Below are 21,816 nucleotides of genomic sequence, written 5' to 3' on the forward strand. Positions count from 1 at the left end.
AGATATCCCCTGAGGACTTCCACATCACAGTAGATTATTCTGTTTGAAATAAATTTAAGAGAAATCTATATATGGGCAAGAAATGTTTGCAAGTCTACCACTGACTTCATTATTTCTTAATGAGCAAACTCTTGGTTTTAGTTGGACACAGCCACACAAAGTCAAAACTAGCTTATCTAGCTTCCTTTGTAACTAACAGTGGTCATGTGGGGTAAATTAGAAACAAAGCTCCAGCTTCTTCTAGTGAGATTGTACCATGTTGGTTATCTGCCTGTGTTTATGATAAGCTGAACATAACCAAGGTAGAATGTATTTCTGGATCTTTTTGCTCCCTTATCTTTATCATCCCTATCAATTTAATATAGGGGCCAGGTGCCTACCCTCTCTAGCATCCCAAAACTCAAGCAAATTTCAAATCAAGATAAATTATTTTATCCTTCCTATATGGCCCATTTCTGGTTCATACAGCACTGACCCCATCTCTTGCCCTTGCCTGGCTTCCTATGATGACTATATAACTGCTATTTTGTTTATAAGTCTGTAACTCATTTTTTTCCCTTTGCTTATCTGGAAGAAGCTTGCAGACCTTGTTACTTTCCTGTCTTCACAAGTAATTTTATTTCCTTTGCCTCTGAATCTTTGTTTTTGTTTTTTAAGATTTATTTATTTTCATTGAAAGGCAAATTTACAGAGAGAAGGAGAGACAGGAAGATCATCCATTGGCTGGTTCACTTCCTCAAAGGCTGCAGTTGCTGGAGCTGGGCCAATTCAAAGTTAGGAGCCAGGAGCCTCTTCCATGTTTCCTACGTGGATGCAGGTTCCCAAGGCTTTGGGCCATTCTCTACTGCTTTCCTAAGTTACTAACAGGGAGCTGGGTGGGAAGTGAAGCAACTGGGACAGGAATGGCCTCCATATGAGTTGCCTGCGCTTGAAAGTGGAGGATTAGGTAGTTGAACCAGTGCACCGTCCATGCCTCTGAATCTTTGTAATCTGATTCCATTTTCTCTTTTGTGCATATTTGTCATTCTGTCTCAGCATTTGTGTCTAGTGCCAAATTTATTTCTCATAGTAGTAGTGTTTTTCACTATTAAGTCTTTGCTGAAGGCTAATCTTAAGCTTACTCTTCCTTTTAAAATTGGTTAGAGATGTTTACATTTTAGTCAGATTTATGTTTTCTTAAACATGAAAAATATGGACTCTGTTTTTAAATAGTGTGAAATGAGTACTATCTAAGTTGCAAAGTTTTTAAATTGAAGCATTATTTTGAGGTATTTTCAAATTTTGGAAGAAAAGCCTTTAAGTATAATGAACTGATTACAATATGTAAGTTACAAAGACAAATTACTTCAGTTCAGTGCTTATCTTTATCCTTATTTCTCCCATGAGGAAATTGTGGCTAGATCAGATGATTAGTTAGATGCAAAGCCCGGGCCCACTATAGTGTCCTTCCAAATACAAATGCCTGCTTTAAAGAAACCTTGAAAGGTATTAGGGTTTCCATGTCTTCTTATCCCACTAGTCTTTTTATTATTATTATTATTGTTATATTTTTGACAATCTTTACATAGTTTATTAGGGTAAAAAGGTTCAAGGGCTATAGGAAAGTGGGTAAGACTATTATTTCCATATTGTTTCCTTCATGTTTAAAGGGGGTTTTAAGGGAGAAGGCCCACCCAATTTCCCACCCTCCCCACGTCCCAGATGTAGGGTATGCTCTGAGGTTCTTGCTCAATTGGTTTTGATAGTTCACCAGTTATGAATCGCTGCCAATCTTGCCACTCCAAGCACGATGACGTCTTTGAAGAATCCACTGATTGACATAGTCCATCATAGAGTCTCTGTTTGCCCCATATTTCGCTGCCAACATATAGCTGAGATGGTTGATTGACCTGTTCTGTCTTCTCTCTTTTCTTGGTTAGGGTTCTGAGTCCAGCATTTCGATTGGGGGGGATCTCCAAAGAAACTTTGTCTGAGGTGTTCCCAGACCAGGTTCTTGTATGTGCTAGCAAGTATAGGGCCCAGCACAGTCCAACCACCTCAGATGGTGGTGTGATTGCTGGGTTGGCTCTGTTTTCAGGCCCGATTTCCACTGGAACCAATGGGTATTGCAGTCCAGCCTGGTTCTGCCCAGCACATACTTGGCCCTCGCATACCCAAGTGGGAACTGCAGCCTAGTTGGAGTGACCCACAATAACCCCCAGCCTACCCCCTACCCTGGTTTGCCAGTATGTGTAGCAGTAGTCCAGTCTGTCCCACACCTCATTCCACCCCAGCCCCTGTCCTGGTTTTTGTGCCCTCTCGTGCAAGTGGTAACCCAAAAGGGAGGAGCCCACTATTTCCCTCCTAGGCCTCTCCCACTCCCTGATTCCCACGAGTCTTTAAGATTCTCAGGTATTAATGGCATTTACTTTTTGTGTGGATAGCACTTTGAGTAATGAGCTAAACACTATGCACTCAAATCAGGCCTTTCTTAAAAAGCTTGGTTTCATGAATTGTGTGTTTACAGAAGTGTGGCCTAAACTTGCCTACGTGATCTTTTTGGCAGTTTATTCTGGTAGGAAATTTTTTTTTTTCACATTGATAGACATTGACAGACTATTTTAAGTGATCTAGGTGAAGCAGGCATGGTAGATTTAACACTTTATAGATGTGTGTGTGTCTTTGTTTGTTTTTAGCATCAAGCATTGCACGATTTTCTCCAATAACGTAGATCATCTCTTACTGAATTTAACACTGTCTGATATCATGGTCTCCTTGGCAAATGCCTCAACTTTGCAGAAAGATTCCAGTTGGATAGAAATGATCAGGAAATTTGTGACAGAGACCCTTGAAGATGGCTCTAGGCTAAATAGTAAGCAACTGAACAGATTGCTTGGAGTATCGTGGAGGTTAATGCAGATACAACCCAACAGAGGTAGGTGATTTGCCTTGTCCCTTATTTAAGAGAGGAACTCAATGCATGTTATTTAGCATCGAGCACGGAAATGACTTCCAAACATTTCTTGCAGCTAAAGTAATTACTTTCAAACCACAAAAGATAGTTAGCCTAATTATTTGTGAAGCAAATCAGTTGAACACTGAAATCGTTTATGACTCAGGATATCCCTTTCTCGGTGGGTAGAAATTGATAAATATTTCTACTCCTTTCTAATCTGGTTTGACTAGAAATTGAAAACCTTTTCTTTTGATCCAAATAAAATGAATTCTGCCTTTCTTCTTTCTTCTACCTTGAGGTTAGGTTACATTGTCAAGTTTTAGGTTGACTTATTAATTCAAAGCTTTCTTGTTTGGTACTCATCTGATTCACCTTCTGCTACCCTGTTTTTGTCATCTTTAGGTTTGTTATCTCTTAAGAAAATGTATAGCATATCTTGTGGTTGATTTGACAATGGTGTTAGTCGATGGCTGTTCCTATAAGATTTTGATAGTCATGAGTTTGGCTGAGATATGCTTTGGCATAGAACAAAGTAAATTTCTGTGCATTCAGAGGAATTTGGGAATGTTAGAGAAACCTCTTGGTTTATATCAGAACTGTTTGCTTTCTATTCGCAGAGGCTACAGAGACACTCATTAAGGCAGTATATACTTTGTATCAGCAAAGGGGCCTTCTCCTTCCAGTTCGGACTCTATTGCTGAAGTTTTTCAGTAAAATTTATCAAAAGGAAGAACTGCGATCTTACAGATTCAGGTAAGTTTTGTTTTTTTCCTTAGTTTGAGTAACTTCCCCTTGCTAAGCTCTTTGGTAGTGGTTAAATCCTTTGAGGAGACTTTTTAAAAAAATTTCTGATAACATTTTAAAAATGATACGTAATTTTATAAGTAGGCCTACCTAATAATGCCCGCGCACTTGAATACTGTTTCTGAACAGATAAAATCCCGTTTACATCATTGTTGCAACTTGCCCACTTGGAACAAGCCTGATAGTCTGAATTTTTCTTTTCTTTCCCATAAATATTATGGAGATTGAATCAGTAACCCTTAATGCCATACTATGTCATGTGTGATAAAACTGAGGTTAATAAAAAATGAGAATGTTTTCTAGGTTAATTTGGTGCCAACAGGAGAGATAACACAAGGCGTAAAACTGCCAGGAGTTGAAATTTTTTTCTTTTACTGTGAATGTCACATTTTCTTGGTGTAGTCAGAAAGCTGTTAGGGTGGAATATACAAACTTATTGATGGAAACATTCTGGCCTTTGTTATAAGCCAGGTGCTTTTCATAATTAAATTTGTTAATTTTCATAGTACTATGAAGTGGGAGCTCTTGTTCCCATTTTATAGAAGGAATCAGAGCTTAGTGTTAAACATGTTGGCATATATGCAGCCAGTTGGTAGCAGAGCTGAGACCCAAGTTTGACAATGAAGTTCATGTTTAAATCATTAAGCTGTCGGGGTAGCAAAAATGTTTGTGTTATGTTTGTGTTAATTTGTTGTTATGGCGTCATGATTGGCAGTAAGGAAGGTGAATACTTTTCAAAGATTGAAGTATTATTTGTGCACTCTAAAGTAAAAGAAAGATCTAGATAATGTCTAAAATAATATGATCTTGGAATTTAGTTGATAAAGCTCTGAAAAATGCTGTTGCTGCTTAAGTGATGCTGACATAGGGTTTCAGATGTTTGTGAATAAATGTGTTATTGCTACATACTTAGTAACTTTGTGGCAGATTTTTTTTTTTTTTTGCTTAAGTGTATTTTCCTTGTCTTTGAAAATTGCCCTTTTGTCCTTTTGCCTTTCTAAGATACCGTAGTAAAGTGTTATCACGCTGGCTGGCTGGTTTGCCGTTGCAACTTGCTCATCTTGGCTCCCGAAACCCTGAGCTTTCTACACAGCTTATTGATATCATTCATACTGCTGCAGCACGAGCCAATAAGGAATTACTAAAAAGTTTACAAGCGACTGCTCTCCGAATCTATGGTGAGTTTGTTTAATGCTGTAGATAGTTGTTGATCTGTTGTGATTCAGTAACGAAGTTTTAAGGGAACATCTTTGATTTTTGGTACTTTGTAAAGCTTGTTTATTTAGAGGGCATATACAGAAATAGACACAGAGCCAACACTCCCATTGCTGGTTCACTTCAGCTAAGCCTAAAACCAGGAACAAGGAACAAAATCCAGGTCTTCCACACTTGAGTGGTGGGAATCCAATTCTTGCACTGTCCTAGGGGCTGGCTCCTCAGGCTCTGCCTTGGCAGGCAGGTGGAGTCGGACCAGAGCCAGGTGTCACGCCAAGGCATGTGGACGTGGCTGGGAGCACATGAGGCCCCCATGGGAGCTCCTTAGATTTTGCTTATATTAGGTCAGTTGTACCTTGGTTACATTGGCAAAACACCATCAAGCAGTAGACTCTCACTAGAAGTATCAGTTAGAGTAGTTAGACTTAAACTTGTAAATTGTCTTTGAAACCATCTGCTAGTCATACATTTAGGACTAACCAGCTATTTAAAACATTTCTTCGAGGCTTTAGCAAGGTAACTTTTCTTAATCAGAATGAATGTCGATTATGAGTTTCATATATTTTTTATAAATAGAACTAATATTTAAAACAGGCATATTGGAATACACATAATGTGTACATCTGTACAAATTGTATTTACTGATGTAGCACTTGCATACTATTAAAATCACCATTTTACAGTCATTTTACTGTGTCATATTGTGGCAAGGACTAGCTTAATTCTCTTTTCATTGAAATAGTATTTTGTTGTATAGAATTCTGTTTATTCTAACAAGATATTAGATTTTGTGAATTATTACAGCTTTAAATGTTTAAATTTTTGTGTTCTTTGTTTTATTTAAGCAAATAACTGAATAAGCCTAACATGAGTGCTTTTTGAAAAGAACTATTAATATATTGATTTACTTGAAATAAAGCATATGTGGTGTGACTCTTTTTATAGTTAACTTTAATGTCTGCCTGTGTCCCTAGATCCACAGGAAGGCACGGTGGTGGTTCTCCCTGCAGAGTCTCAGCAACATTTGGTTCAGCTTATATACTTTCTACCCAGTCTGCCTGCTGATCTGCTTTCTCGGTTAAGTCGTTGCTGTGTTATGGGAAGACTCAGTTCAAGCTTGGTTGCTATGCTTATTGGGATACTGCATATGAGGTATTACAGTTGAGTGATCTGTTTTTTAAGTTGGTAACCTTTTCCTTCTTTTCATTGTTAATTATAAAATGCAGAAAACTTTTAAAATCATATGCTGCCACCATTTTCTTTTACTCTTAAAGTGACAGAATCCTGTTATCAGTTCACTAGGGTACGATTTTCAAATTACTTGTTTACTGATGATAAAACTGCATTTCTAAAAGCAGGTTGTGAGTGTTATTGGCAGGTGAGAGAACTGCACTTAAAATCTTTGGGTGAGGAACTGTGTAATTAGACCTCCTTTCAGAATTCTCCGAATTTAATCTATCTGGTGAGTTAAACAAGCTTGCGGATTGAGAGCAGGAGACACTTTAAATGTTGTTTTCATCTAATAATATGCATAACAAAAATTTCCATTTTAACTTTTTGGGAACATGTAGTTATTGGTATTCTCCAGAATTCTTTCACAATCCCAAATTTAAATTTTACTCATTAGGCTGTGAATTCCTTACTCCTTCCTCTAGCTCAGGGTAGCTACTTAAGAGAGAGGACAGACAGACAGATCTCCGATCTGCTGGTTTACTCTCCAAAATTGCCACAGGGGCTAAGGTGTGTCAGGTTGAAGTTGGGAATCAGGAAGTTCTTGCTGGAATCCCTCTGGAGGTGACATGGGCAAAAGCTATTTCCAAGGCAGATTAACAGGGAGTTGGATTGGAAGTGGAGCAGCTGGGATTGGAACCCGAGTCCGTATTGGATGCTGGTACTGCAGACTGTGTTAGCCTTCTGTGCCACAGTGCAGCATTTTTTGTTTTTTTGCCTTTTCTCTTTTTTCCACCTGGCATAGTGTTTCATTATGTTGTACCATGTGTAAGAATGTCATTCCTGGGCCCAGTGTAGTAGCCTAGTGGCTGAAGTCCTTGCCTTGCATGCACCGGTTTCCCATACGGTGTCCCAGCTGCTTAACTTCCGTTCCATCCAGCTCCCTGCTAGTGGCCTGGAAAAGCAGCAGGGGACGGGCCAACGTCTTTGGAGTCTGCACGTTCCTGGTGACCCAGAAGCTTCTGGCTTCCGTTTAGCTCAGCTCTGGTCATTGTGGCTACTTGGGAGTGAACTAGTGGATGGAAGATCTTCCTCTCTCTTCCTCTTTTCCTGTCCTCCACTTCTTTTTTAAAGAATAAATCTTAAAAAAAAAAAAAAGGAATGTAATTCCCTTTTTTCCTTTTTAAGCTGAAAAATATAATTCAGATGCAGGCATTAAACTTTTGTTTTCTTCAGTTTGTCTGTTGGTGGACATTTGAATTGCTTCTACTTTTTGAAGATTATAGATGGAAGATTATAAGTAATACTTCTGTGAACATGGTAGTATAAGAAAGACTTTACTTTTGATTATGTTGGTTATGCGTCCAGAAGTGGTGTTTCTGTGTTTAACTTTTCTGAGGAACCACCATGCCATTTTCCACAGTAATTGTACTGTTTTTTCTTAAGAGGTTTTGCAATTATTTCATATTGCTGGCGTTGAAATATCCTCAAACACCATTATTACTCATACTGTTTTAGTACTTAATAATATTTATGTTAGTAGTTCTTGGGCAGAATCTGATCTTTTAGGCAGAAACTAAAGTTTAGATTATAACTGAAAACTTTGCTAAAGATTAGTCCCCTTTTACAGATCTGCTCCAGGGCAATAGGGATGGCTCATTCTTCCCATAGATTTGTATTTTCCAGTCCTTATATAGTGTATGACAGATACTGAACTCTGGACACTAGAATTGCACTTCATGACTGACAGTACCTTTTCTCTTGCAAAAGAGCCATGTGTAGTATGTTGTTAGGGTTTATTTCTTCAATATATAAATTGGACTTGGACATATTTTATAGTGCTTTGAACATTGATTGGTTTTCCTGCTTGGAAATTAAAATACTGTACTTTGTGTAATAGAAGCATTTATTTTACTTAAAAACTTAAGTGTTTATTTTTTGAGAATTTAAATGGTCTATTAATTTGTCTATTAACTTCCAGTAGAGGGCACTCTATCTCTTAGCTGTAAGTTTCAGTTAAAATCACCTTTTGAACATTGCTTGAAAGAGATTGTCTTGGGAAGTTGCACTTAATATTTTTATCAATAGCAGTTTTTCTTTACACCTAATAGCTTTTGTCAAGGATGCTTGCGAAAGTATTGCCTTTAAAATGTATATATAAGTTAGTAAAGGAGAGAGATCTTCCATTTGCTGGTGCACTCTGCCAAAGGCTGCAGTGTCTGGAGTTGGGTTGGTCAGGAGCCAGGAGCTTCTTATGGGTCTCCCAGATGGCTACAGGACCCCAAGGACTTGAGACGTCCTCTGCTGATTTCTCAGGTGATAAGCAAGGTGCTGGATCAGAAGTGAAACAGTTGGGGCTTGAATAGGTGCCCATAAGGGATGCTGGTCCACAGCTGGAGCTTTAACCTATGCCATGGCGCTGGCCCTGTATATTTTAACTTTTAACATTTTTATTTATATAAAGGAGTCACTCTGTGTTGTGTGTGTGTGGGTTTAAGGGTAGAGTTATATAGAGTAGAGCTAGGAAGATCTTCTGTCCAGTGGACACAGTGTTCAGAGCTGAGCTGGTCTGAAGCCAGGAGCTTCATCCAGGTCTGCCCTGGGGTTCAGGATCCGAGGACATGGGTCTTCTTTCACTGGGAGGCAGGGATTTCTTAACAGTTTTCCATGTTGTGTGGCAGCACTTGGGCATCTTCAGCTGCTTTTCCAGGCGTATTAGCAGGGAGCCGAAACAAAAGTGGAGCATCTGGGACTCGAATTAGTGTTTATCGGGGATGCCAGCCTCATAGGTAGAGGCTTAGCTTACTCCATCACAATGTTGGTCCTCATGTATTTTATATATACATTTTTAAGAGCATATTGGGGCTTGGCACTGTGGCGTAGTGAGAAAAGCTATCTGCAGCGTTGGCATCCATTTCTACCTACTCTACTTCCAACCCAGCCCTCTGCTAATGAATGGCAGCAGGGAAAGGATAGTTCAAGTCCTTGCACCTGTGTGGGGCTTCGGGAGGAAAGTCCTGATTTCTGCTGACCCAGCTCTCATGTTCTTACCTTGTTCTTCCTTTCACCCTCGTTCCTCCCCCTTTTCATCTTTTTTTTAAAGATTTATTTTATTTTTATCACAAAGTCAGATATACATAGAGGAGGAGAGACAGAGAGGAAGATCTTCCGTCCGGCCGATGGTTCACTCCCCAAGTGAGCGCAGTGGCCGGTTCTGCACCGATCCGAAGCCAGGAAACCAGGAACCTCTTCCGCGTCTGCCATGCGGGTGCAGAGTCCCAAAGCTTTGGGCTGTCTTGGGCTGCTTTCCCAGGCCACAAGCATGGAGCTGGATGGGAAATGGAGCTGCCGGGATTAGAACTGGTGACCATGTGGGATCCAGGCACGTTCAAGGCGAAGACTTTAGCTGCTAGGCCACGCTGCTGGACCCTCTCTCATCTTATTTGTTAATTTTTTTTGGAAAGGCAAATTTACAGAGAGGAGAGAGGAAAAGAGATTCTGTCTCTGCTGGTTCACTCTGCAGGTGGCCACAGTGGTTGGAAATGAGCCATTTAAAGCTAGGAGCCAGGAACTTCTGGGTCTCCCACATGGGTGTAGGGAACTGGTGTAACATGGGAAGTGGAGTAACTGAGACAAATTGGCATTCATATGAGATCCGGGCACTTGAAGGAGAAGTATCGGTCAGTTGAGTCCTTGTCCTGTCCTCTTTTTATTTTTATAGTGAGAAATTGTGAAAATTAGGAAAGTACTAAAAATAAAGGTCTTTGATCATTTCATTGAAAGTACACTGTAGTTAAGAGTCCAGGAGTGGCTGGCATTTAATGCACTTCCAGTTTCTTGCTAACACACCCTGGGAGGCCGCAGGGGATGCACAGGTGGCGGGGTCCCTGTTGGGCAGCACCAGAATTGAATTCCAGGCTCCCACCTTGGAACCCAGCCTTTGGCAGCATCTGCAGAGTGAACAGCAGGTGGAAAGTCTCTACCTGGACCTGTGTCTGGCTCCCTGTTGATCTTCCAAATCATAAATAATAAATAAACATTTAAAAATGTTTATAGACTTGAAAGTGTTTTTAATTTCCTAAAGTTAAAATTTATATTTTTAGTATTGCATAATCTTGTTATTCTCTCTGTAGGTATATTTCCATTTAGGGTAATCTTTTTAAAAAGAATGTAGAAGGGAGTTTGAATTTTTTTGGGAAATGGCATTACCATTTATTTTGTCATTCCTCATAGGTCTAGAGTTTAATGTTAGGCACCTTCAAATGTATTTTTGATTTTATTTCCAAAATAGCCTCTGATGTTTTCTTTATCTCCCATCTAAGTACAGGGTGTTCTGTGTGTGCAAAACCCATTAACCAGGAATTGTTTATCTTCTCTTAGCTTAAAAAGTTGTGTTTAGCCTTGCATTCTCTGTTTATTACCTGCTTACAGTTATTTCGAATTTGACTTTTTCCCTATCCTGTTCCATAAACAACACATACAATAGCCTTTGTTTACTGCCCTTGTTTACTAATAGCTGCATTGGAAGAATGTAAAGTGTAAATATGGAAAGGTTGTCTGCAATGTGAGATCAGCCTGTAAGGAAAGAGAAATTGCTTCGAATGAATGTTTGGCTTATGCTTTGAGTGAACAGATAACCTGGTCTTCCAGGGACAATTCAGATTTACCACTTTAGCCTTAATGTTAGTAATAACATGTTCTCTCGGAGGCATGGCCCCTGCATTGGATGGTGGATGTGGTCTGTACAGTTTTAAAGACATTATGACATACTACTGCTTGTCATTTGTCCGAGGCTCTTAAATGGATTTGTTACTCATGTTAGCCACAAGATGGCACCACTGCTTCCTGGTTTTACTGGGTTTAAGAGGATGTTAGAATTTTTCTGACCACACTTTTTCATTCCTTTCTACTGAGGGTCTGTGTCCTCAAAATACAATATCAAAAGTTGGGATATTTTGGCTAAGGATGGGAGCCCATTCCACATGGGTGGCAGGGACCCACCCACTTGAGCCGTCACTGCTGTCACCCATGGTGTGTGCTGATAGGAAGCTGCAATCTGGAGTGGAGCCAAAGCTGCACCCAGGCACTGTTGTAGGAATGTAGGGGTCTCAGCTTGTGTTGTAGAAGGAGGAGTTTTAACGGAGTTGCTAAACTCACAGCAGAAATCAAATAATTCTCATTTATTGAGAAGCTAATTTACATTCAGTTATTCCTTTCGTCAATACGTTTGCTTAACTTTTATTTAGATTTAGTTAAAACCTTGGTGAGAAGAATAGGAACACATGGGTGTCTTATAGTGGCTTTTAAGAGAAGTTTTGTTTGCCTAAGTAAGTAAAACTTCATCCTGGCTCTGTGGACTTTGGATTTTTAAGTGAGGTAGAGATAATATGTTGTAGCACACACATGCACATGTGTGCCCAGTTACACTTCATAATCAAATGTTAGATACATATACTAGAACATCTAATACTTATGATAACTGAACCTCTTCTATGATATTAAGACAACAGGATTTTTTAAAGCTATTAAATCAGCTTACTGTGCTGTTTTTAATTCTGTCAAGTTTTGGTCACTTTTGGTAATAGTTCTAATATTTATTATAGATCATCATTTTCGGGATGGAAGTGTGAAGTTAATGACTGGTTGATCAGTGATGTGAACTATGTCAGCTTCTTGTTTTCCACACTTGCAGGTAACTGTTTACTTCCCAGTTTGGAATGTGAGTCAATGGTTTTTCTGGGATCGGCTGCCAAATCTGACTCCGGGTTTTGAGGATGATTACATAGTCTACTCTCTTGGGATGATTTGTATTCTGATTTATAAGTGGGAATCTTTGAAGTAATACTTGTATCCTGCATTGTCAGGTGCCTGAGAGAAGGTGATACATGATTCACCTAGAAGCTTCTCATAAGGATAATCTGAAACTTGAGGATTATTTGACTGTCACTTGGTACCTTTCTTAGATAGCCAGAGAAAATCGCATTGTACGTTTTAGAAAAAGATGGGCAGAATAGCTATTTAACATCTTTAAGATACTTACTTGGCTTATGAATAGTATGGTAATTTTGATTTGATGTTTTTTACACTTAATTTGTCCTCAAGAAATGTTGGAAGGAGTGGGAATGTTAAAAGTATGTATTAATATATATTTACTCCTGTTTTAAATTATTGTGCTATTTCAACTTGCCATTTTCTTCTTTGGATAGTGATGAGTTTCTTTGATTTTCTGAAAATTTGAGATTAGGAGATCTTTTTTGCAAAGTGAACTGGAGAGTTACTGTAGTGAATCTAGCAAGGTATTTTTAGAAGTTAAATGTAAACTCCATGCGTGTTTATGTGGTATTTTTGGCTGTACATATTTGAGGTAGGTGGACTTTAACATTTTAATGGTACCTGCTAAAAACTTTAATTGCTTTAGAACCAGTGTTGTTCCGTGGCTATCAGACTAGCAGATGCCTCTTAGTCTGTGCTCAGGAGAACAGGGACCTAAGCGAACTGCAAGCAGCTGGCTCGGGTTTGGCCTTGTCACTGGTGCTCTGATCATTCTGAGAGGAACTGGAAAATGGTCTCCATAGGAGAGGCAAGTATGTAGGATGGTTAGGGAGTCAGCATATGTATGTGTTGTCAAAATTTAAAAGACATTGGGGAATAGAGAAGTTCTAAAACATGAAATGGCTGTTAATGTAGAAGCATGCATATGTATTGTTTGGCATATACATTTTTTAAAAAAGATTGATTTATTTTTATTGGAAAGTCAGATATACAGAGAGGAGGAGGGACAGAGAGGAAAAGATCTTCCATCCGATGATTTCCCATTGGCTGCAGTAGCCAGAGCTGAGGCAATCCAGAGCCAGGAGCCAGGAGCCAGGAGCTTTCTTCCTGGTCTCCCACGTGAATACAGGGTCCCAAGGCTTTGGACCATCCTTAACAGCTTTCCCAGGCCACAAGCAGGGGGCTGGATGGTAAGCAGGGCTGGCGGAATGTGAATCTTAGCCCATACAGGATCCTGGCGTGTGCAAGGCAAGGCCTTTAACTACTAGGCTACCACGCTGGACCCTTCAAGTGAAAGAGTGATGAATCATTTTTATTTGCTCACTTGCTTTTTTATAAATACTGTTTGAAAGGCAGAGTTGAAGATAGATTTGTTTATCTGCTGGCTCACACCCTAAATGGCTGCCACAGCCAGGGCTGGGCCAAGCCAGAGCCAGGAGCTAGATCTCCTGCAGAGCTGGCAGGGCCCCAACTAGTTTCTCTGCTTTCCCTGGATGTCAGCAGGGAGTTGGATCAGAAGTAGAGCATCCAGGACACAAACTGGCACCTGTATGGAATGGATGCCTTTGGAATGCCAGCATTGCTAATGGTAACTTAACCTGTGCCATAATGTTATCCCTGTTGCTCATTTGCTGCTTATATTTACTGCTCATTGGAAAGATTATACTGTCACTTTTTTGTAAGTGAAAGTGGCAAACCCTTTATCCAGAAGTATTTTAGATTGAGCTGTGTCAGACCTGTTAGGTATATAATTACATGAATATGAACTGCCATTCATTGCTAGCCTTTCCGTTTTTAAAGAAATACTGCACGAAATGCAGAAGCTCCGAAACAAGAATCATGTCATCTTTGTTTTCAGGAATTAAGAATATCACTGCATTATGATTTGTTTTAATTGACCTTTTTTGTTACTTGCATTAGGATTTTCGAAAGAGGAGTTGAGTTGGCTTCAGAGCCTCCGAGGAGTTCCTCATGTCATCCAGACCCAGCTCTCCCCCGTGCTTCTCTATCTTACAGATTTGGATCAGTTTTTGCACCATTGGGATGTGACAGAGGTAATGGTGGTTTTTGTTTTTTTGTTTGTTTCCCAAGTTTTATTTATCCTCTTCAGGAGTTAATTTGCTCATCTCAGATTACCCAGTGGGCTGAGCTAGGCCAAAGCTGGAAACCAGGAGCCTCATAGAGTCCTCCCCATGGGCTGCTGGGGTCAGAGCACTTGAGCCATCCTCTACTGCTTTTTCCAGGCCACCAGCAGGTGCTGGATGGGAAGCAGAGAAGCCAAGACACAAATTTAGCCACTGGGCCATTGCACTGTGCCTGGCATTTGCTTTTAAAAACTATTGCTTATGAAAGATTTAAAAAAATCACATTTTTTTAAAGCTTTTGATTTCCAGTCTATATTTTTACACAGAAATGTTATGCAGAAATGTGTGCAGCTCTTTCAGTTTTCCTACTTGTAAAAATTCATTACTATTAATATAAAATAATCTTGAGGATTGAATTTCACTTGGTTTGTCTCAGAGTATATTCTTTGTAGCATGTGATTTTTCTATAAACTTTTAGGTAATATACCATCAGATTCTGGAGTTTGTTAAGATTGATGTCTGCAAAGGGCTTGGCTGTCCTTCGGTTTTTTGTTTGTTTTGTTTTGTTTTTTGGTTATAAAGTGTTAATTATTTCACTTTCATCTCCTCTTTTTTTTTTTTTAACTTTTCTATAGATGTTTTATCCCACCCACCCATATCACCCCCATTTTTCCTTTGAAAATAGAAGCCAGGGACATGATTGAATCAGATTGGACTTCCCTAATCTGAAAATCCAAAAAATGAAATGCTCAGAAAAAAAACACACTTCTGGTTCTAAACATTTTACAAAAGAGGTACTTGAACTGCGTTAGTATTTGCTATATCTTTCAGTATTTTTTATGGTCTAGATTTCTACTTTTGTTTGAGTCATTCAGATTTTCCTATTACAGCACTCAATAGAAATCCTAAGTGATTGTAATAAAGTAAGCTACTCTGAGTGTGAGTGCAGTTTTTCATTCCTTTATTTCTACGCATAGTGGCTAAGCTGACTTCATATTCAGTAAATGTAGAATGAATGGATGTTCAGAAAATTAGCTCTTGTTTAAGTTCTTAAAGTTCAGTTTTTGTTTTCTGTTACTAGTTGTAGGGCAGGTTGGATTTTTTGTTGTTGTTTTTCGTTTCTTTTTAAATCCATTGAACTTGTTTCTGATATAAATGCCCTAATTTGGTTACCAATTTTCTTTTCTGACAGGCAGTTTGTCATAGTTTATTGGTTATCCCTGTCCGAAGTCAGAGCTTTGAAATCCTGCAAAGTGCCATCAGTAAGCATTTGGTAAATATCCTTAAAATTGTTTTGTTTCCAAATTCCCCAACCGCAGTTAGATTTGTTGAGACAGACTTTGCTATTGCTGCAATCTTCCACCTGTGGGTTCACTTCCACAAATGACCATGATAGCTAGACCTGTGCCAGGTCGAAGTCAGTAGCCCACAACTCTTATCTGGGTCTCCCAAGGATTTGGGCCTTCATGTGCTGCCTTCCCAAGCACAGCAGTCGGGTGCTGGGTCAAAAGCAGAGAGTGGTTGGAGTTGAAACACTTTGATATGGGATGCTGATGTTGCAAGGAACACCGTTCCCCAGGAACTTTCTGTATCTGTGAAATGAACATTAAAATAATGTGACTTAAAATGATCTTGTAATTCATTTCTGGTATCCGTATATGGCCAATGCAGCATCCAGACTGTAGTCCAAGTTCTCAGTGGATGGTTTAACAGTCTCCAGGTTCGATTAGTTCAACCCTATGCCTCACTGTTACTGCTTTTAATTTTCTCTTAAAAAAGAAAAATTAATTCCACACAGATGCTGATTTGTCGAGACAGTTTGCTGTCACTGTACAGTTTTTGGAATCACAGGCTTATGCTTTGACTTTGTATAATGGCCATGAAATTCCAGGGATTCACTTGCTTAATTTGATAGGCATATACAAAGCCTCTCTTTCCTTTTAAAAGGTTATTTCCCTTGGATTCGAAGAGAGTACCACTTTAAATTTCTAGTACTCTTTTACCTTCCTGCTGTCAAACTCCTTATCCTTACCTTATGTGTCACCAGAGATGCCCACCTGTTATTTTTTGACTTTTTAAAACGTACCTTCATTCCAGCGATTTCTGCTTTCCTGTGAATACATTCATTAGTCTAGTAAAAGAAGAACATGCCAGTCCATTTTGGCCATTATTTTCAAACAGCTTAATGTAGGAAGTTAAGATCTCAAAGTACATAAACTTTTTTCTTGAGGGTAATAGCAATTTTCAGAAGACTCACATTGTGTATATAAGTTTCTAGACTCTGCCTTAATGGCAGCGCATGCAATTGGGTCTAGAAGAGAATCATTGTTGTGTATTAACCATTATCTGGCCTTCCAGGCTTTCCTCATAGTGTACTGCTCAGACGTCAGATACAGTAGTGTCTTATGTGTGGAGGTGGTTTCCTGACTTGGGTCTGAATGACTGGCTAAATCAAATGGCAGAGGAAATCTAAATGGTAAAATGAACTCTGTATATTTAGTTACTAGGAATGGAGCCAGTACAAGATACCAGAGTTTTCTAGTCTGAATAATCTAAAATGTTAAGCGTGGTTGTTGGCATCATGGTTTTCTTTGCATGTATGAAACACTGCTATGTCCTACCATCATTATAAATCATAACTTATGGGAAGTTTGAGGAGATTTTGTTGTAAAGGGGGTGGTGATTTGGGCTAATGCATGCTTTCAAATTTTGCGTGCTTTCAAAGTCATTTAATTTGGAGATGAAGTTCTCAGAGGAAAACAGAACCTTAATGTGTGGCAGGTGGCATATTGTATGTGTAAAAATTGTTTTAAGTAAAGTGATGCAATGGTAATTGTCCAGTGACTGAGTTTCAGTTTTTAGGCGATGGCTGTTGTGAAGGGATAATTAATCTCCCTTTTTTCTGTCCAGGTTGGCTTGACCGTGATCCCTGACAGCACGGCCGGCTGTGTTTTCGGGGTTATCTGTAAGCTCCTGGATCATACCTGTGTAGTGAGTGAGACGCTGTTGCCATTTCTGGCCTCTTGCTGCTACAGTCTTCTTTATTTTCTGCTCACTCTGGAGAAGGGAGAAGCAGAGCATCTAAGGAAGAGGTAATGATAGTTTTATTTTTCAATTTTGATTTTTCCTGCCTCTCCCTCAATAAATAAGGAGTAAGAGCACTCAGTTTTAGGTATATCTTAAATTCTCTTTCAGATAGTTTATGTAAACCTAGCTAACTCTCTCTTTGTTCCTTTATGGAGTCGCTTTGTGTTACAGTGAGGGTTTTCTCTTTATGAATTTGTTTTTATGGTAAGCTAGAAATTTGAAAATTTAGATGCCATCGTAAAAGTTTGAGTTTTCCTTTAGTAGCATTGCTATATGTCTGGCAATAGAAAAACTTCCTTACAGAATGTGGGCTGCAATGTGTTTTGTTTTGGGATTCATTATATCTAGCTAGAGTAGAATTTTAAATTCACAGATTTAGTGGAATTATTCTAACATGTAGTGTACTTCATTAGTACTTTGGTTCATATGCAAGACTTAGGTTGGAGCTTTTTGGCTAATTAGGAGGATTTTCTTTACCAGGTGAGCAAAGAGGAGAACCATAAAAACCATGCAGTCACCTGCTGTTAGCATTCTGATGCGTGCCTTTCTGGCCTCTTTTGAACTTTGAATGCCATCAGAGTACATCAGAGAAACTGATAATATGAGATTTCTGTGTATATGAAGAGGTATCATAAGCTGAACATAGACTTGGCCCGCCCCTAGGATTCAGGAGTAGAAGATGGTCGGTGTCCACAGCTTGCCCGTGCCCTCCTGCTGCCTCTGCCTGCCCCAGCCCGCCTCGTCTTGCTGCTGAGCAGCCTTCTGGGCTTTTTTTTTTTTTTCTTTAAGAAATGGTTTTATGTGTATTTGTGAACCATATCATTTTTGGTATACTTACAAATTTTAATTTTATGTGAAAGGAATCTTATTGTAAGTCTTTAATGATTTGATTTTCAGTATTACGTGATTCCTTCATATCGATTGATTTAGCTGTGTTCCATTTTTTTTTCTAATTATTTTACTTTGACAATCTTTACATAGTTGATTAGGGCACACAGGAAAGTTTGTAAAGCCTTTGTTTCCACTTTATTATTATTGTTTTTTGTTTTGTTTTGTGTTTTGGTGCCTGGGATAAGGGGGGAGGTACAGGGAGAAGCCCCACCCAGCCTCCTGTCCATCCCGAGTCCCCGATGTGGGGCATGCTCCAAGGGCCCTGCTCAAGTGATTTGGATAGTTCAACAGTTCTGAATTGCTGCCAGTCTTGCCATTCCAAACATTCCACTCCCGTATTATGTACTCACCAGGTGGTTCTGCAGTTTAACTTGACAGAATTAGACCTCAGTGCCAGCCTCTGCCAGCTGATGCTGTGGTAACGCTCACCCAACCCTTATCCACTCTGATTTGTACTTGCACCAGTAGAAACAGTCAGCCCAGCCTGGCTTTTCCCTTATCTAGCTCACATGAGGCCCAGAGGTGTTATAGCCCTGCCTGGCCTGGTCCATTCATTTTTATTTCTGGGTACTAGGTATTAGCATAGTTTTTGTTGTTAAGGATTAGTGAATGTTTTCGATTTTGCAAACCATGAGATTTTGTCATAGCTACTCAGCAGTGCTATGAAGGTAGCGGAAGATGACATATAGTATGACTGCTTCATTAGATCTTTATAAGTACATAGGCTGTGGACTGGATTTTGCTTGTGACCTTTATTTATTTAACCCTGATTTGTGGTAGTCTGTTACATTCAACTGTCATCACATATTCATTTGTCATACTTTTTTTTCCAGCAAGAGTCTATATAGAAAAAAGTTAGCATTATTTTACTGCAGATGCATTTGTCAAGTTCATACATAATAGGTTTGATGGTATTTTTTGAAGCATGACTTGTAGGTCATGAAGAGTTGTTAAATAGCAAGGAACTTCTTGGAGTTGTAAGGATTTTTTAAAGATTTCTCTAAGAACTGTGTAGACTGCAGTTTGACATTTCCTGTCACTTATCCTATTACCCCATTACTAAATATTTTCATGTGAGATTTCAGATGTTTTTGTTAGTTTTTTAGCAACAGTATACTTGGGCTATATGGTTGGGCTGAACAGCATTGAGCGTGTGTGATACTCATGATCTGCTCCCACTGCCCTGTCTCAGGAGCAGGTATTTAGCCTTCTGTCTTTTTCTGTGAATTCTCTTGGTTTCTGGCACTTAGAAGTTTCATCCATCTGGCTTTTAAGCCTTTTTTTTTTTTTTAATGTTAATGATTATTTGACCACCTAGATTAACACAAGGTGAATGATGTAATTATGTAACTTGCTCAGTGTTACAGAGCTGATAAGTGATAGTCTAAGTATGAACATAGGCTGGGTGGGTTAAAGTTTGTGTATTTAAAGATTTATTTATTTTTAATACAAAGTCAGATATAGAGAGATGAGGAGAGAGAGAGGAAGATCCTCCATCCGATGATTCACTCCCCAAGTGACCGCAACAGCCGATGTTGCACCAATCTGAAGCCAGGATCCAGGAACTTCCTCTGGGTCTCCCACGCGGGTGCAGGATCCCAAGGCTTTGGGCCATCCTCAACTGCTTTCCCGGGATACAAGCAGGGAGCTGGATGGGAAGTGGGGCCGCCGCGATTAGAACTGGTGCCCATATGGGATCCCGGCATGTTCAAGGCGAAGACTTCACCTGCTAGGCCACGATCCTGGGCCCTACGTGACTTTCTGATGGAGGGCAGGATGCACACACATTGGTGGTCCCATAAGATTAAAATGGAGCTGAAAATTCCCTGTCACTTAGTGACATTGGAATCACCCTAACAGTCAAGTGCAGCACACTTCTGAATGTAAACAATTCACTGTGAAACAGTATATAATCATACAGCTTGTATTCATTGCATTTCTTGGTTGTATTGGGAGACCATGCCAGGTGACTGGCCTGCACCATGAAAGTCAAAATTGTCTGCCGGTTTTCTCAGAACAAGCCATTAAGCGATAGAAGTGTATAACAGACCATTACAGGGAGCAACTTGTAGTTACTATGCTGGGAATTAGAAGTCAATTAGGAACCAAAACAGCTTTGTCTATCTTTTATTTCTATTCTTAGGTAGAGTTAAAAAGAAGTTGGTACTTTGCATTCTCTGGGGTGCTTCCAGATGCTCACAACAGCCAAGGCTGGGATAAGCCTTAGCCAGGAGCCCGGAACTCCATCTTGTCTCAAGGACCAGAGAACTAGGGCATTCCCTGCTGGTTCCCAGCATTCATTAGCAGGAGCTGGATTAGAATCAGGTGTGGCTTTGTCCCTGGCACTGCAGTATGGGATGTGAGTGTCCCAGTAGTCTTCATGCTGTAAGCTTTTCATTAGCTCTGTATTACAGTCAGTTTTCTCCCTGCACTTGACTGTCCCAGCCTGGCTGCCATTATACCAGTCAGCAAGGTGAATGAAGTCTCCACAATGTAGTTGTTCTGTGTGCGACCAGGGAGGTTTATCAGATGTTGAAAGGACCCAGAGGTAGTCATACTCCCTTAGAACAGGAGTGGGGAGCTTTCTTCCTGCCAGAGTGGATGCTCATAACATCAACATTCACAGGCCATACAAAATCATCAACCTAAAAATGTTGCTGTGGATTTATTGTCCTGCCTGTAGCTGTCTTGCCAGGCCAGTGCCAGATGTTCCCCACCTCTGACTTTAAAAAGGGGTTTGCCACAGACCAGGGTCACAGTTTTTAGAAGTCAGTGACTCTCCAAATGGAAATCGCTGCATTTTATGGATGCGTGTCTAGAACATGGTTGAACTAGCCACAAGTTCGTCCATCTGTACCATAAACACATCTTGCATCTGCTGCAATAGATACCAAGAGAGTGATGCTTATTGAACCTTGAATTGATTCTGGCATTCCGTGAACTCCAGGTATGGCTATAGCCCCTTCTTTTAGCCACTTGGTGGAATCACTTTGGCTTCTGGTGATCACGCTGTTTTCTCTACAAATCTACCCAATTCTGTTACATTGAGGAGGCCGAGTCCAGGTTATAAGCTTGCAGTTTCACAGTTGTGTTTTTTGCTAGTGGAAAATACTGTCTTTTACCCAAGTGGCAGATGCTACATCCCTGGGTACTGATATAGTCTGACAGCAAGGAGCTGCACACACAGGAGGAAAAAAAAAAAACCAGAAAAAAAACCCAAAACAAAACGTTTGACCCACCCACCTTCCTCCATACCTTGATCCTCTGCACCCTAATTGGAGGCCCATATGGGCATGCATCCCTCTCAATTATGCAATAGTATTAAACATGAAATAGGGCCCAGTGTGTTAGCCTAACGGCTAAAGTCCTTGCCTTGAACATGCCAGGATCCAGTATGAGTGCTGGTTCTAATTCTGGCAGCCCTGCTCCTCATCCAGCTCCCTACTTGTGGCCTGGAAAAGTAGTCAAGGACAGCCTAAAGCCTTGGAACCCTGCACCCGCTTGGGAGACCTGGAGGAAATTCCTGGATCCTGGCTTTGGATCAGTGCAGCATTGGCCATTGCGCTCACTTGGATGGAAGATCTTCCTTTCTATCTCTCCTCCTCTCTGTGTATCTGACTTTGCAATAAAAATAAATAAATCTTTAAAAAAGTAATAAAACAATTTTTTTAAAGTTCACAAGGGAACACTTAAACATCTGCTGGGTCACTTCTCCAATTACCTACAGCAAATAGGAAGCCAGATATGGGAGCTGGATATTCAGTTCAGGTCTCCTATGGGTGGCAAGAACTTAACTAGTTGAGCCAGAACTGGGGGGTTTGAACCCAAGTACTTCAGTTTAGGAAGCTGGCCTGCTAA

At 39.9% G+C, this 21,816-nt stretch overlaps 1 protein-coding gene across 1 annotated transcript in view; it reads left to right on the forward strand.

Moving 5' to 3' along the window:
• Positions 1 to 21,816, forward strand: part of TEX10 (testis expressed 10) — a 37,118-nt gene that overhangs the window by 12,425 nt on the left and 2,877 nt on the right. The window contains exons 6-13 of the mRNA XM_041004287.1: positions 2,676 to 2,914; positions 3,553 to 3,688; positions 4,742 to 4,917; positions 5,929 to 6,106; positions 11,728 to 11,816; positions 13,817 to 13,950; positions 15,173 to 15,253; positions 16,891 to 17,072. Coding sequence (XP_040860221.1) covers positions 2,676 to 2,914; positions 3,553 to 3,688; positions 4,742 to 4,917; positions 5,929 to 6,106; positions 11,728 to 11,816; positions 13,817 to 13,950; positions 15,173 to 15,253; positions 16,891 to 17,072 — 1,215 coding nt within the window. The remainder of the gene's footprint in view (positions 1 to 2,675; positions 2,915 to 3,552; positions 3,689 to 4,741; positions 4,918 to 5,928; positions 6,107 to 11,727; positions 11,817 to 13,816; positions 13,951 to 15,172; positions 15,254 to 16,890; positions 17,073 to 21,816) is intronic.

The sequence above is a fragment of the Ochotona curzoniae genome, unplaced genomic scaffold, assembly GCF_017591425.1.
Source record: "Ochotona curzoniae isolate NIBS_2020 unplaced genomic scaffold, NIBS_Ocur_1.0 scaffold_3208, whole genome shotgun sequence".
NCBI classification, from domain to species: Eukaryota; Metazoa; Chordata; class Mammalia; order Lagomorpha; family Ochotonidae; genus Ochotona; species Ochotona curzoniae.